The sequence below is a fragment of the Puma concolor genome, chromosome A1, assembly GCF_028749965.1.
Source record: "Puma concolor isolate L17-30 chromosome A1, mPumCon1.1.hap2, whole genome shotgun sequence".
Classification (NCBI taxonomy): Eukaryota; Metazoa; Chordata; class Mammalia; order Carnivora; family Felidae; genus Puma; species Puma concolor.
The window spans coordinates 108,547,181-108,564,472 of record NC_141667.1 but is presented as its reverse complement, the minus strand read 5'-3'; the positions used below and the strand labels follow the sequence as shown (position 1 = coordinate 108,564,472).

Genomic DNA, 17,292 nt, shown 5'->3' with positions numbered 1-17,292 from the left:
ATATTGTGAAGTCTTTTTATTGGGAGGTTGTTTGTTTTTTTTAAGAACTCTTGAGTGTTCTTTGAAATATGATTGAGGATTTCTTCCTTCGGAGAAAATTTGCCTTTTGTTCCAACAGGCCCATTAAAGTACTATAGATCACTGGTAATTTTAATTAAAAATACTACTGAGATGTTTTGAGAATATTCATTAGTTTGAGAGCCTGCTTACCTGCATGGACCTGAGACAGACAACCTGTTTTATAGTTTTCTTGTGCTTTTTTTTTTTTTTTTTTAATTTTTTTTTTTTTTCAACGTTTATTTATTTTTGGGACAGAGAGAGACAGAGCATGAACGGGGGAGGGGCAGAGAGAGAGGGAGACACAGAATCAGAAACAGGCTCCAGGCTCTGAGCCATCAGCCCAGAGCCTGACGCGGGGCTCGAACTCACGGACCGCGAGATCGCGACCTGGCTGAAGTCGGACACTTAACCGACTGAGCCACCCAGGCGCCCCTCTTGTGCTTTTTTAGTAGATGTGTTTATTTCCACCTTTCCAATGAGTAGAGAATCCTTAGATTTATGTGTAGGAGTACTACTTCAGTCCTCATGATTAAAACCCCAAGTTAAAACCCAATCCTAGATTACTGAGACCACTTAATTCAGAGTGGCCCAGTAACAAGTGAAATGCCTCTTGCTCTAGTTCTCAGTCCTCTCCTTGTTTTTCAACCCCTTGGTTTTTAGTGAGCTAAGCTATATATTTAAAGAGCTAAGTTATGCATTTATTACATTTTTTAAATGTACTTTATTCAGCTCTTCTTGGTATTTGATTGCAAGAGAATTTTCAGATTACCTTGTATGAAGCCTTACTGGAAATGGAAATCTCATGTTTTTCATATTCAGTTAATATCATTCGTAAAGTTGGATTGGAGAATAGACATATGGCTAAAGACCGAATTTCTGCCACAACAAATTTACTCCACTTCTGTGAAATATTGGCTAAGCCAAGGTCTTGCTATAAAATAACATGTTTGATTCTGAACTTCTTACTTGGTGTTTAGACAGAATAACAATATCACCTACCAGTACGGACATTTTATCATTTTGTGCAGGATTCATTGTTTAGTCTGATTTGGAAAAGAACAAAATTTTCTAAAATTTGAGAGAGATCTTACAAAGATTAATGGCAACCTACATCAGATGTCTAAACTTTTTATGTAGAAATAAATGTGATCCTTCATATGAAATGAGTAAAATTTTAAGTCTTAAGGCTATGTACAGGTGCATTTAGACTCCTCCTTGTTTCAAAATTGGAGTCTTTCTATCCCTACGTATTGGTCCAACAGATTATGAAGGACATGTAGAACATTATCTCTCAGATTAAACCTTATCTTTTTAAAAAGATTTATTTATTTATTTATTATGAGAAAGAGAGAGAGTGTGTGAGTAGGGGAGGGGCAGAGAGAGAGGGAGAGAGAGAGAGAATCCCAAGCAAGCTCCACACTGCCAGCAAAGAGCCTGATGCAGGGCTTGGACCCACAGAGTACAAGATCATGACCTGAGCCGAAATCAAAAGTCAGATGCATAACTGACTGAGCCAGTTAGGCACCCCAAACCTGTCTTTTGATAGATATCTTCTTCTAAGATCATTTAGGCTAAAATACTATAGGTTCTCCATTAGCCTCCCTCATAGAACTTGTAAGTATATAGCCGTTTCTAAGTTGACTTGTTTATTCTCTACCTTCTCAACTAGATTACAATGAAAGAAAATAAGCAATTCAGTTCCAAGTGTTCAGTGACCAGAATTAAGATATGTGAGTTTTGTAATTTTTAGTGTTTTGAAACTGCTGCATTTTTCATTTTTGTAGCATATGGTATTTAATCCAAACAGTGCATCAGACATAAAAACTTACCAGTAAGTTTTTGAAATCTGTGCATTCTGGAGAAAAGGATATGTCGTTTTAATCTCTTTAGTTAGCCTGAGGTCTCATTTTGTCAGTAATTGATTCTGTAAATAGTAAAAGTAGAAATAGTGTCGGTGGCGGGGGTGAGATAAATAATAATAGAAGCAAACCAATGTTGAGTACACACTCTAGGCCCAGCGTCATGTTAAGTATGGTAAGCAATTTCCATGGAATTGTATTCATTTCTTACAACCTTACTGATTTTCACCTTTTGAGATGCAGAAACTGAGACTTAGATTGCTTAACTTAGTTGTCTAAGGCCATCCTGCTAGTAATAGGTAAAGCAGAGCTTTAAACATACAAGTTTCCCATATTTAATTTGGTTAGATATTTCCTGGATATATCTACATATTTTCAAAATTCATGTGTAAACTACAACATAGTATACATTCCGATACATGGTAAACCTCCATCCCTGTTCCTCCTGATGATACCATAAATGTAAAACTCATGCCATACACTTATAGTTTTAATACCTGTGACAGGCTTCTATTATGGCTATTTTATGATTTCATCAACAGCCAAGCTGTTGTTTCATTACAAACAGATTCAGTATCTTTGTGATTAAAGCAGCAGGCTAAAAACCATGAAGGGTGTACTGTTTGCTTTGCAATCATTTCCATGTGTTATGAATTCTTATCAGATGTTGGGAAATAGCAGGCTTAAGCTAACTGCAAGTACTACATGTATGGTCCAAGAAACAGTCATCTGTAGTGGACATATGTTTAGCTGTCAGCTTGCTTAATAAGGTCTCTAAACAAATTCATTTACTGTCCACTTCATTTTTGTAGACTAAAGTTCTTTTCAAAAGCATGTCAAACAGGTCTTAATAACCTTACTTTTTTTTTTTTTTTTTGAAGGTGAATGTTAGAAAAGGTCAGTGTTTGAGTTCATCACCCTAATATTAAGATAATATTTCTCATGCCATAAGAAAAAAGAACAGATATAATTCAAAATTTTCCTAAGGCACCTTCCTGGAAACTGGAGAAAATGAGAAAAGCATCTGGGAAAAAATAAAAACTGACTGAAAATTATGCAAGATAATTGTTCTTTGCCATTTTAAATCTTCAATCTCAAGTTTAAAAGCTGCACAATTTTAAAAAAGCAAGATTTTCGGGGCCCCTGGGGGGCTCAGTCAGTTACACGTCTGACTTTGACTCAGGTCATGATCTTGCGGTTTGTGAGTTCGAGCCCCACATCGGGCTCCATGCTGACAGCTCAGAGCCTGGAGCCTGCTACAGATTCTGTGTCTCCCTCTCTCTGCTTCTCTCTGTCTCTCTGTCTATCTCTCTCTCAAAAATAAATAAATATTTAAAAAATAAATAAAATAAAAATGAAAGATTTTTAACTACTTATATAAAGTAATATAAGCAGTCTGATAAAAATTTAAGCATACTATAGTTATAAAAACTTTCCTGTGTAGTTACTTATTCATAGTGTCTTCTGTTGTATAAAAAAAAACGTTTGGCTAAAAAATAAGGTATTCAATCTAAATGTACTTTTCACCCAGTGAATAGTTAGCAAACTAAGTGAGATCCCACATAAGGAATCAGAAGCCTGTGTCATGTTTACAGTTCCATTACTGACTTGGGCAATATTGAAAAAAATCTCTTAGTGTCTCTGTACTTCAACTTTTTGTATCTATGACAAAAATGACTGTTTGGCATCTCACTATTTCCTTAAATAATGGGTGTCAAGATCCTTAATACAAAGAAGTTGAAACAAGACGATCTGTATAATATTATTATTTTTTACGTTTATACTATAATTACGACTATGCACTTCAGAAATATGAATTTACACCTTTCTCAGAATGTACTGGGTGACGATAAAACTGAGGCAAAGAAGGATGCTTTCTTGTGGCCATATAATGATGTTGGGTCTAGGTCTTCTGATAAACATGTCTCTGTTTTTACTGAAGTGTTTTTTTGTTTAATCTTTGGAATGGACATTAGTTTTAAAAAGAACAAACCTGGGCACCTCGGGTAAGTGTCTGACTCTTGGTTTTGGCTCACGTCGTGATCTCACAGTTCATGGGTTCAAGCCCTACGTCTGGCTCTGCATTGCCAGTGTGGAGCCTGCTTGGGCTCCTCTCTCTGTCCCTACCCTGCTTACTTGTGTGTGCTTTCCCTCTCTCTCTCTCTCTCTCTCTCTCTCTGTCTCTCTCTGTCCCTCCCCTGCTTGCTTGTGTGTGCGTTCTCTCTCTCTCTCTCTCTGTCTCTCTCTCTCAAAATATAAATAAACTTTAAAAAAATAAAAAGAAAAAAACCCATCAATCACATTAGAGTAGATACCTTTAATAGCATAGCACTTAGTATTTTACCATCAAATTTTACTTAAAATTATTGATTATTTAGTTTTAATTATTTAAATTGCTTATGTAATTTGATAGTTATCAGTTTTTTGGATTATATTTTGTCATTAAAAAACCATGCCTTCTAAGCAGCTGATAGTGTTTTTACTCGTGCTCATCCTTAATCTTTGTACTAGTCTTGTTATAATACATATGCTGAATATAGCCACAATTTATAGATGAGAAAAAACCAAGGCTCAGTGAGGTTGACAACCTTGCCCCAACGCTGTGATCAAGTCCACTTTTTCTATGAAGTGTTGAAAGCTGAGGAAGATTTGAGTAGACAGAGATAGGGAAGAAAGACCATTTTAGGTCACGGAAATAGCAGGAACAAAGGGGTACATGTGCTGAATCTTAAAGTTTGCCAACGTAATTTTGACTAGTATGTTTCTGGCTAAAATTTAGAGTAACTGTAGAGGATATGTGAGAGATAAGGTTGAAATAGTAGCTTGAAGGTAGCTTTTGGGAGGGTTCACATGCTTGGGAAAGAAACCTAGTGCACAATTCAGTAGGATTTAGGGAATTATGAAGATCAGGGGAGTAGAATTGTAGGTTTGGCATAAGTGTGCTAAATGAATGGAAGAATGGCCAAACCAGAGGCACAGAGACCAGGTAGGAGGACTTTGTGATAGTGCAGTTGTGAAAATCCAAACACCTGTCCCTGACCACAGAAAAGAAGAGACTTTGTAAAAGAAGGATGTGACTACTAATCAGCTTTAGAAGATACAGGAGAAATACTAGCAGGTAGGCCTGACAACCAGCATTTTGGTGGCTCAAAAACAGGAAAGACAGAAATAAGGTGGTGTTTTTGAGAAACCAAAATGATCAGTCTGACTTTTAAAATGGTAAATCTGATGTATTTGTGGAATATCAAATGCAAGTATCCATCTGGCAGTTAGAAATACGATTTAAGCTTGAAAGTGGAAATATGTAAAAAGCATCAGGCTAACAATCTTGATTTTATGCACCGAATGCATTAAGATAGATGGTATTGAAGTCCTGAATGTGGATGAGATTTCTAAAGAAAAGAGAAAAAGAAAGAGGGTTGAGACTAAGCTACTGAGAAGCCCCTACATTTGAGAAGCAGGACGTGGAAGAGTAAAAGCCAGTGGAAATAGAGACGGAATATTAGTAAGGTAGGAGGAGATCTGGCATGACACTATGTCTGAGATTCCAAAAGGTCAGAGGTAAGGTGGTCAACAAAGTGAGATTCTACTGAAGGTCTAAGTTAGCATCCAATGGGAAGCTGTGGAAATTTTTTATTAGGAGGTCATAAGTTACTTTTTCTAAGACAGCAGTTTAGTAGTGCATGGTTACTAGTAAAGTATTAAAATAGGTGGAAAGCAGGTAAAGCGAAGCAACAAGAACAGTTGAGAAATTGGTTATAAAAAAAAAAAAAAAAAAGGAAGCTCAAAGCTGTAGAGAAACTCAAGGAAAATATTCCCATCTGGTCACTCATGAATGCTTGGCATTTAGACTGTCGCAGATTCTTTTCCCAGCCCTATCTTTTGTTACTAGCCCCAAGCCCCTTAAATCATTTATTCTATAGCCTAATGTTTTAGCATACACCCTGTGTTTCACCACCTCCCTGTTTTCATTTAAACACACTACTTACGTACCTGCCTCTTCACTGTACCTCTACATGGGTAACTCCTATTCATCTCTCTAGGCCCAGATCAGATGCCTCCTCTGTGAAGCCATCCCTTATTTAGCCTACTGTAATGTTTCCCTCTCTGAGTTGAAAAATGCTTCAGTCATTTCTTTGTCATGGCAGTTAACCATGTTAACTGGGTGAGTCTGGGTGGCTTAGTTGGTTAAGCATCCGACTTCAGCTCAGGTCATGATCTCACGGTTTGTGAGTTTGAGCCCGGCATCGGGCTCCGTGCTGACAGTTCAGAGCCTGGAGCCTGCTTCGGATTCTGTGTCTCCCTCTCTCTCTCTCTGCCCCTCCCCCGCTCATGCTCTGTCTCTCTCTGTCTCAGAAATAAATAAATATTAAAAGAAAAAACAAACAACTATGTACTGTTATTATTTATTCACGTACGAGATTTATGTCCCTCGTTGGAATTTAGGCTCCTTGGAGATTTTCTCAAGGTATTAGTGTACCATAATGTAAAAAATATGGACAGTCCCATTTTTAGTTTTTACCTCTATCAGTGACTGATAGACTGTGTGACTTCAGGCTAAGTATTTAATCTCCACAGGCCTCAGACTTCTTTCTGTAAAATGCCTATATCACAGGTTCTTGAGGAGATTAAGTGGTAACCAGGGAGGTGACTGGTTTAAAGAATCTGGCTAACTAGGTTCCTTTCCCTCCTTATTCACTTTGATTTCTGTGCCATCACTCAGAATGGTACCGTAAAAATATTAGATGCTCCAGAAATTGTTGAAGAAATTAGTACTTTCTTTGCTATTACTAAATATACAAAGGCTACTATAATTTCTAGGCTGGTATATTTTATTGGGATGATTTGTTTTAAAGACATTCTCTTTTCCAGGGCACCTGGGTGGCTCAGTCACTTGAGCATCTGACTTCACTTCAGGTCATGGTCTCACAGTTCATGAGTTCAAGCCCCACATTGGGCTCCTTGCTGTCGGTGCAGAGCCTGTTTTGGATCCTCTGTCCCTCTCTCTCTCTGTCCTCCCCCCAGTCACACTCTTTCCCTATCAAAAATAAAATATAATATAAACCATAAAATATAAACCATATTAAAATTCAAATGAATTCAGATTAGAAACATACCTATTAGAGAAAAAAGTCAATTAGCTCAGAGTTAATAGTAGCTTACAGAAGCCATTTGTTTTACCATACAAGCCGAAACTAGGCTCTGAAGGCATAAAGATACTGCCTGGACTCTAAAGCAAGCCCATAGTTTAGCAGTATTCAGGTGACATAAACTCCAGGCTTACAACTTTTGTTCTCATTTTAACAGTTTAAAGATATTCTAGCACCAATGGATAAGATTATATTCTAGAGAATATACAGACTGTGACCTAAAGACTAGTTTAAAAACTTGCACTTCATTCTAAGAGTTATGGATTCCTCAAGTACCAACAGATAGTGTTATTTGAATAGTCTGAAAGATTTTAACAATGTTGTAAATTATGAATCACTTGAAAAATTTAGTATAATGAAGCAATTTTTAATAATCTTATAGACCTTCCCTTCTCTATCTTACTTTGTCTTTTTTTAGTTTTTATTCATTATTCACTTTATATGTTATTAAAGTTTTTAAAAAAATTTTTTAAATGTTTATTTTTGAGAGACAGAGAGACAGAGCACGATCAAGGGAGGGGCAGAGAGAGAGGGAGACACAGAATCCAAAGCAGGCTCCAGGCTCTGAGCTGTCAGCACAGAGCCTGACGTGGGGCTTAAACTCACAAACTGTGAGATCATGACCTGAGCGGAAGTCGGCCACTTAACCGACTGCGCCACCGTGGTGCCACTAGCTGTTATTATGGCTACTTAAACAGTGCATCTAAGTCTTTGACTATTTAAGGATAGATTTTTAGAAGCTGGCATTATGCGTTCACTGTCCTTTATAAAAATTATGAAGGGGCGCCTGGGTGGCTCAGTCGGTTGAGCGCCTGACTTCGGCTCAGGTCATGATCTCACAGTTCATGAGTTCAAGCCCCACGTCGGGCTCTGTGCTGACAGCTCAGAGCCTGGAGCCTGCTTCAGATTCTGTGTCTCCCTCTCTCTCTGCCCCTTCCCCGCTCATGTTCTGTCTCTCTCTGTCTCTCAAAAATGAATAAACATTTAAAAAAAAAAATTATGAAGAGTTGATCTCCATATGTAGTAGAGGTAGCATTTATTTGTAGTAAATAACATAATAAAGAAATATTCCTACATCGCAAACAACCCTTAACTGTAATGCTGTTTTAACATGATCTAAATAATAATAGCTACCATTTGTTGAACATGTATTGTCTGTCCAATATTTTAAATATCTTACCCCCATTTTATAGTTGAGGAAACTGAGTCTCACAGAAGTTAAATAATTGTTCTTAGGCCACTCAGATAATAAGTGTTAGAGTTAGCTTTTAAATCAAGACTTTCTGAATCCAAAGTTAATCCTTTTGATAACTGTGCATTACTTCCTCTGCAACAGTATATACTGTCATTGCCTCATTCTTCGCATACTTCAAATGACTCTCATAACTAGTTTGTTTAGCCATCATGCAGCATTTCCTCTTCAACTTTCAAAATAATCTTCCCCTCAAAGACCTTAGTATTCAGAAAACATCATCAAAATTTCTGTATTACTTACCAAATTAAAATTTTGTTTAATTAGTATAATAAAAGATGGTATTCAGTGGATGGAGTAAAGATGTGGTTGCTATTCCCCGTGCTCATATAACTTCAAGAAATAGGAAGTAATTTATCTGAGAAATACATAATGAGAGCATAAACTGGGCATTGATGTTGAGAGTCAAGAGGAGTATTATACGTGAGAGAGATTGGAAAATGACATACTCCGACAGTGATTCAGTGAAAGGGCGGGGGAACAGTCCCAGAGGAAGTTTAAAGTCTGGTCATTAGGAGGAAAATAGTTCCACATTCAAACAGGGATTTCAGGAAAAGGAACAGATTTGGGCAGGGAGGAGATGACTTCAAGTCTGAACATTGCAGCGTCTCGCCTCCACTATCCATCTAGATCTGGGCCCTTGAAATGTGGCTAGTTTAAACTGAGGTGTGCTGTAAGTATAAAATACACACCAGATTTAGAACACTTAGTACCAAAAAAAAAAAAAAGTAAATACAGTATTAATATTTTTATATTGATTGCATGTTGACATAATAATATTGTGGACATACTAAGTTAATGAGTTAAAACAAGTTGTTAATTTAACCTGTTTCCTTTTGCTATTTCTTTAATGTGGCAGCTAGGAAACTTAATTGCATATGTGTCTCACCTTATATTTCTGTTGGACAGTACTAATGTACAGGAAGGTTTGTAACAGTTAAAAATGCAGGACCAAACAATCAGAGCAAAACATCTAGATTTGGAAATAACCTATATAAAAGTGATATCTGATGTTATGAGATTAGACAAATGTTATGAGATTAGACAAAATGCCATTGTACAAGGTACAGAAATGGGAAAAATACCAAGAATTATAGATTGAGAAAAGAAAGAGTAATTAGAATAAGGATTGGAGAATCAATACTCTAAAATGGTACATAGTCTGATTAGGATAGAATTTCAAGAAGGAAGGAGTGGTTAATATTGAATGGTAGAGAAGCCAAAGAGGAAAAGGAAGACTGAGAAAAGACCATTGAATTTGGTTGATACAGAAGCAGTTTCAATAGAGTATAAGAAGGATAGATTGCAAGAGATTAAGAAGTTTGAGGCTGAGAAAGAAGACTCTATATATAAACTGTTCTTTCAGGCCAAGAGTCCAGTGGTAAAGATAATCATCACTTGATTGGAGCAGAGTCCAGGGAAATTTGAGTATGTTTGTTGGCTGAATGAAAGGATTAGTGAAGTAGGAGTGCTTGGAGTTGTAAAGAAGAGAAGATAATTGCTATATGGCAGTCCTAATGCACTGGGTCCCAAACCTGAATGCGTATTGTAATCAACCAGAACTTGTTACAAGGACAAATTCCCAGGCAACATCTCACATCTAACAAAATAACATTCTTTGGAGGTTTGTCTCTAGGAACATGTTCTGAGCAAGGTCTTCTAGGTAATTATCACATATTCATAAGGACAAACAAGTCAAGAAAATTAAAGGTGCTGGTGACGACATTAGTGAAATAGCTGACCGTATCATCTAGAATGGATAGAGAGCCAGTTGGGTTAGAATAGGGCTGACAGATCATCAACTATGAAGAAGCTGGCTTTCATTATTATATTGAGTGAGAACAGGTTCAATAGCAATGAAAAACTGAGGAAGTAGGTAGTAGATTTAAAAAAATTTTTTTAAATGTTTGTTTGTTTGTTTTAAGAGAGAGAGCAGGGAAGGGGCAGACAGAGAGAGGGAGACATAGAATCCAAAGCAGGCTCCAGGCCCTGAGCTGTCAGCACAGAGCCTGACACGGGGCTCAAACTCAGGAAATTTGAGATCATGACCTGAGCTGAATTTGGACGTTTAACCGACCAAGCCACCCAAGCACCCCAAGTAGGTAGTAGATTTTAATTAGAAGGAATTTTCAGAATTCAGGATCTTGGAGGCCAAGCAGATACAAATTATAGCCATTTGTGTTTGATGTAGAAAAGAGGAGTAAGAATTGAGTTGTGCACATTGTAAGACCTATTACTTTGGTAACTAATATATGACATGCTTTAAAAGAAAAATAAAGTATGAGATTTGGGGACCAGGAAGAAGCACAAAGTTTGAATCAGTATTGAAGTATTTAGATTTAAGATCCCGGTAAACTGTGGCTTGGGTGTCTTTGGAGACCTTTTCTAGACTTGTTGCCTACTTGGGTTTGCAGTGGTTCTTTAAGTGTCTGTTATCCACTCTAGCTTTTACTGAAATAGAGTAGATGCCTGACATTCAAAGTTTGACTGGCCACTAGTGACCCTAAGTGTTCATGTCATGGGTAATTAATTTTTTATAAGCACATGAATTTGAATATATCCTAAAACTGGCTTTGTAGAAGCTAGCCACCTAGTGACTTGTAGTGAAGTCAATATTTATATCCCAGTTTACCTTTCATACATGATTGTACTAATCATCAGAATACCTCAGCCTTGTAGGTTTCACAGAAGAGGAAATTTTTTGCCAGATTATGGTATTAAGTGGGTTAAAAATTAATTGAGTTTAAAAAACTGAGTTTAAAAACATTTTAGCACTGCACCTAGCATGTAATTGCTTAATAAATGGTAGCTACTGGTGCCAGTTGAGGAATTCACCAAGTTTTAAAGCCACATCTTTTTGTGTATGTGCAAGTTTAGTAAGTAGAATTTATATTAAAATTTTGTTTTGATTCAGGATCTTCATGAATTATTAAACTGGAACTAGAATGCTAAATTAGCAAGTGAATTAGAATAGTGGGATATTTATCATTTATCTATTTCTGTTTAACATACTTGATAGGGAGTATATTTGATAGGTAATTCATATTATATTGCTATTCTAAAAAATGACAGCTTCTAAAATCTCTATAGCTCTGTTTCCATAGCACAATACACAGGTAAGAAACAAAATGAATTACATTATTTTTTTTGTGTTTTTTTAGGGATTTAGTGTATGTAAAAAACAATATGCCTGTTTTTGCTAAACAATTTTTTCTTTCCATGTATTATGTACTTTATATAATTGTTTTTGCTTTACAGTGACGAGCTCCGAAAAGAAGCAAGACAGTTAAAGCGGGAACTGTTAGCAGCAAAACAAAAAAAAGTAGAAAATGCAACAAAACAAGCAGAAAAAAAAAGTGAAGGTAAGGATATTTATCAGGTTTTTATTTTCACTTGTACAACATTACCCTCTTCCCTCCATCTCCCCTTCCTTCCTTTTCTCCTCTTTCCCTCCTCCCTCCTTTCTAAGTTTTGTTTTTTTTTTTTTTTGTTTTTTTTTAATACTTAGTTAGCCAATAAAATTAATTTCCATTTAGGATTTTGTCTACGAAGTAAATTCAGTCAAACATGATCATAACTGGTATTCTAAGAAGATTAATGAAAACTAACAGAGACTTGTCCTCAGTCAAAACTTAAATGTTGCCATAACACATGTCTAGGAGTGCACAAGAATGGAATGTTCATTTCTTATAATTGCATACCCTTTAAAACATTTTTAAAAAGCATTTAGGCCCTATATTTGGGACTTGTGTAAATATTTGTGCATTGGTTTGAATAGTGTGAAATATAAACTCTTGTTTTTTGTTTGTTTTTGTTAAGATACTAAAAATCTAAACTATCAATAAAGCTGATCAAAAATTAATCAAAATAATACCCTTCTATTTATACAGGTTAAATATATTCTTAATTTTACTATGATTTTTATGAAGCTATTAGGGCTTTATTTTAAGTTTATTTACTTTGAGAGAGAGAGCACAAGTGGGGTAGATGCAGAGGGTGAGAGGGAGAGGGAGAGGCAGAGAGAGAGAGAGAGAGAGAGAGGGAGAGGGAGAGAGGGAGGGAGGGAGGGAGGGAGGGAGAGAGGGAGAATCCCAAGTAGGCTCCACGATGTCAGCGTAGAGCCCAACACAGGGCTCAATCTCATGAACTGTGAGATCATGATTTGAGCCAAAATCAAGAATTGGATGCTTAACCAACTGAGCCACCCAGGCACCTCAGCATTAGTATTTATTTTAAGTAGCACAGGTAATAACCACATAACTATCTAAAGGACATAGTTCTTAGATTATTTGCACCATATCCCCCAATGACTGTTATAGTAAAGGCAGGTACTTAATGAAGAATTCAAAGTCACCAAAATATATTTGAATGAAACTATTAAAAAATTAACTCCCCATGATGACACAAATTATAAGCTCTATTTAAAAGAAAGGAAAGGGGCACCTGGGTGGCTCAGTAGGTTAAGCATCCGACTTCAGCTCAGGTCATGAGCTTGCAGTTTATGAGTTTGAACCCCACATCAGGCTCTGTGCTGACAGCTCAGAGCCTAGAGCCTGCTTGGAAATCTTCGTCTACCTCTCTCTCTGCCCCTCCCCTGCTCACACTCTGTCTCTCTCTCAAAAAAATAAACGTTAAAAAAAATTAAAAAGAAAAGAAAAGATAAACTTATGTGTGACCAGGTCATGTAGGTAAAGTATAACCCTGAACAGAAACAAGCTATATTGGCAATACTGCGACTTGAAAGAAATACAGTGAAGGTTATTTTATTTTTAAGCTTAATTTTTTTTTTTAATGTTTATTCATTTTTTTTGAGAGACAGAGAGGGACAGAGCATGAGCAGGGAAGGGGCAGAGAGAGAAGGAGACGCAGAATCCGAAGCAGGCTCCAGGCTCTGAGCTGTCAGCACAGAACCCGACACACGGCTCGAACTCACGAACTGTGAGATCATGACCTGAGCTGAAGTCGGGCGCTCAACCGACTGAGCCACCCAGGCGCCTCTATTTTTTAAGTTTCGACATAATTTTCTCAGAGTATTGTTCCTTATAATTAAAAGCATTTTAAATATATGAGAGTAATTCCTTTCAACTAGAAAGATCTTTTACTTAAATTTTAATTCATTTTTGAGCAAATAATTATTAGTACTCCCATTCCTCAAGAACCATGCAGGACTAGGGGTATGAAGTTGGCAATGGATGGAGGTTCTTACCTTTAAAGTTCATGATCTAGTCAGAGTGAGAGAATTGGAAATAGATAATTACTGCAATAGTGCTTTATAGTTAAGGCTTATATTAAATATAAGTAGTGCTTTTTAAATTATTTATCTGCCTTTAAAATATTAAATGTAATTAAAGAAACGTTTGAGTCTTAGAATGATTTCTTAACACAAAAGAGAAGATTTCTTCTAGAGCTTATTTCAGTCTATTGATGAGAAAGCCATATAAAACCATTTTGTTATGCCATAATTAGAGAATTATATTAGGAATTACTTTTCTCAATTTAATTTTCCTTATATCTTCTAGAAATATCCTGGAGTTTCCTTAAATCTGAATATCATTTAAAATTAGCTTCTACAAAAAGTGGGTCATTTTATTTATTTTTGATTGCTTTGTTTTGAAATAATTTTAGACTTCCAGATAAGTTGCAAATACAGAATTCCCATATACCTTTAACATGAAGGTCTTATATAACCATTGTACAATGGTGAAAACCAAGCAATTGATGTTAATACATGACTGTTAACTAACTACAGACCTGATAAGAATTTCACCCATTTTCCCACTACCGTTGTTTTTCTGTTCTGTTTTTCCATCCAGAATTCCATACTGTATTGAGTCATCATGTTCCTCCTTAGTATCCTCTGATCTATGACAGTTCCTCAATCTTTTCTTATCTTTCATGTCTTTGACACTTTGAGGAGTCCTAGTTAGATATTTTGAGGAATGTCTCATTTGAGTTTGTCTGATGTTGTCTTGTGATTAGATTAAGGTTATGTTTTTTTTTTTTTGTTTTTTTTTTGGCAAGATTGCCACAGAAATGATATGTCCTTCCCAGTGCATTATAAAGTTGTCTGTTGTCTTTTTACTGGTAATACTGCCTTGATGACTAATTTAAAGTGGTGTCTGTTGAGTTGCTACACTCTAAAGTTACTCTTTCCCTTTGAGATTTTAAGTATTTGGGGGGAGATACTGTGAGACTATTCTGTTTCTTTTCAAGCTTACCTCTGCTAATTTTAGTATCCATTGGTGGATCTTGCCTATAGGCAACAGTTATTTACTGTGGTGTTCTAATGGTAACTTTTTATTTTCCTTTTTCTTACTACTTTTATTACTTGGAATTCTTTAAGAAAGAGATCTCTCTCGCTCTCTTTCTCTATTACTTACTTATTTATATCACTATTCACTTATTTATATCAATATGAACTTGTGAATATTTATTTTATTCTATGTGTTATAATCCCAAACTATCATGATTTATTTTGTTGTTCAGATAGTACCAGAATTGGTCATTAGTAGTTCCTTCAGGTTGGCTCCTGTGTCTTTTCAACTGGCTCCCACTTTGAGAACATTTTTACTTTCTAGCACTAGAAGCCCAAATTGATCTTGTGGTTTCCCTTCTCCAGGCCTGGAATCAACCACTTCAGGGAATTCTTGTTTTCCATTGTATTTAGAAACCAAGATCTAGGCACTAAGTCAGTCTTTTTATTTTGATTCTAATAATTTTAGAATGCTATTAGGAGCAATTTTGTATTATCACCATCTTGTTAAAATGCTGAACAAAATTTGCTTTTAGCCCCTATCTGTGATGCGTTATAAATTACCTTTTTCTTGGAATTGTATTTCCTCTAAACTTACTTGATCTTTTTAAATTGACTAGTATGTATAATGTTAGAAAAATGTTTATTACAGAGGCGCCTGGTGGCTCAGTCAGTTAAGCGTCCAACTTTGTCTCAGGTCATGACCTCACGGTTCGTGGGTTCGGGCCCCACATCAGGCTCTGTGCTGACAGCTCAGAGCTTGGAGCCTGCTTCAGATTCTGTATCTCTTCCCTGCCCTTCCTCGCTCGTGCTGTCTCTCTCTCTCAAAAGTAAATTAAACATTAAAAAAAATTATTTTAATTTATTATGGAAGATTTGTGAATTTTAAGCGTCCCTGAATATATGTCAGAACTTAGCCTATCTTCCCAGGTGAAAGATATTCCATGGTTAGAACTATATAAACTTTGGGAACAGATCCAAAAGTTCTCATAAGCATTTTTATAGTAAGATCATCACGTGAAAAGAAGTTGAAAGTGATATTTGACTTTGGCTCTATAACTTCATACGTCATCTGAACCAATTCAAGAAAGATTTCTTGATTGAGCTATATGGCTGCATATCTGGCTTTTTTTTTTTTTTTTTAAGTTTATTTTATTTTGAGAGAAAGAGAGAGAGAATGAGCAGGGGAGAGACCGAGAGAGGAAGAGACAGAATCCTAAGTAGACTCCTCACTATCAGCACAGAGCCTGACATGGGGCTTGACCTCATGAACCGTGAGATCATGACCTGAGCCAAGATTAAGAGTCAGACGCTTAACTGACTGAGCCACCCACACACACATGCATATAATGCCCCTGAATTATAAAAGCCCCTGCGTATCTGGCTTTTATAAGACACTTTATTTTAATCCAGGACTAAATTATCTGAGCATTATGGCAACTCTGGATGGTTTGGTCTTTTGAATATTATATGCTATATCTAGAAATTTAATTTGTCAACAAACTTAGAAGTAGATAATCCATATTAAAAAGAGCATTTTGAATATTTTGATGTATAAACTATTGTGTAATATAGACCTATCTTCCAAACGAATTTACATCTGGATGCATGTACCACATGCAGAGAGAGAGAGAGAAAGAGAGAGAGAATCCCAGGCAGCCTTCACACCAGCAGCACAGAGGCTGGTGCCCTGGGCTCAAACTCATGAACCATCAGATCATGACCTGAGCCAAAAGCAACAGTCAGCTGCGGAACTGACTGAGCCAGCCAGGAGCCCCAATTTTGTTATTTTTAATAGTAATTTTTGATAGTAATACTAAGTGCTTGTTATATGTAACACTAAAGGTTAGAAGAATACTTTAGAATATTATATCTCATCAAAAAATAAACAGGAAAGTATTAAAACTTTTAAGTCTAGTTACTAACAGTGAAGTTATTTAAGCCTGTGTGACTCCATTCTCTTGTCATAAATCCATGTAGAAAATGCTTTGTGTACCCCTCAAGATTCTTGTAAGAAGTAAATTAAATAATGAGAAGACCTTTAATAAATGTACAGTGGTGTATAAAAATAATTTTAAATTTTAAGAAGAAAAATATAGCTATTTCTGGTTTCATTTTGTCCTATCGAAATCCTACAAATGGAAATTTTGAATTTTAATACTGTGTTAGTTTCAGTTAAAGCCTGTAATCAATATAGCTATATATAAATACAACATAAATCAAAATTGCAAAATAAATATTTCTTTCATATGCTTTCTAAGTTACATTTCTATAATCCTATTCTTTGTTAAAAAGGTTTTAAGTGTGAGCTTGACTATATTCTTTTTTTTTTTTTTTAAACGTTTATTTATTTTTGAGATAGAGAGAGAGCATGAACGGGGGAGGATCAGAGAGAGAGGGAGACACAGAATCTGAAACAGGCTCCAGGCTCTGAGCTGTCAGCACAGAGCCCGACATGGGGCTCAAACTCACGGATCACGAGATCATGACCTGAGCTGAAGTTGGACGCTTAACCGACTGAGCCACCCAGGCGCCCCAGCTTGACTACATTCTTAAGTAAAACATCCAGTAGTATTATTTCCTGATTTTCTGAATTTATCTGGCGAGTCTAACACTTGTTTACTATTGCCACTTCATTTTAGAATTTAGTGTATTATCCTCAGATTAAAAGCACTTGGTGAAGGGGCGTCTGGGTGGCGCAGTCGGTTAAGCGTCCGA

At 36.2% G+C, this 17,292-nt stretch overlaps 1 protein-coding gene across 3 annotated transcripts in view; it reads left to right on the top strand.

The window, feature by feature from the left end:
• Positions 1-17,292, top strand: part of CWC27 (CWC27 spliceosome associated cyclophilin) — a 191,964-nt gene that overhangs the window by 81,690 nt on the left and 92,982 nt on the right. For all 3 annotated transcript variants that reach the window (XR_015248871.1, XM_025924134.2, XM_086700023.1), the window contains exon 11: positions 11,580-11,683. Coding sequence is in view for 2 of the 3 variants with exons in the window: in XM_025924134.2 (XP_025779919.1) it covers positions 11,580-11,683 (104 nt within the window). In the remaining variant the exon portion in view is untranslated. The remainder of the gene's footprint in view (positions 1-11,579; positions 11,684-17,292) is intronic.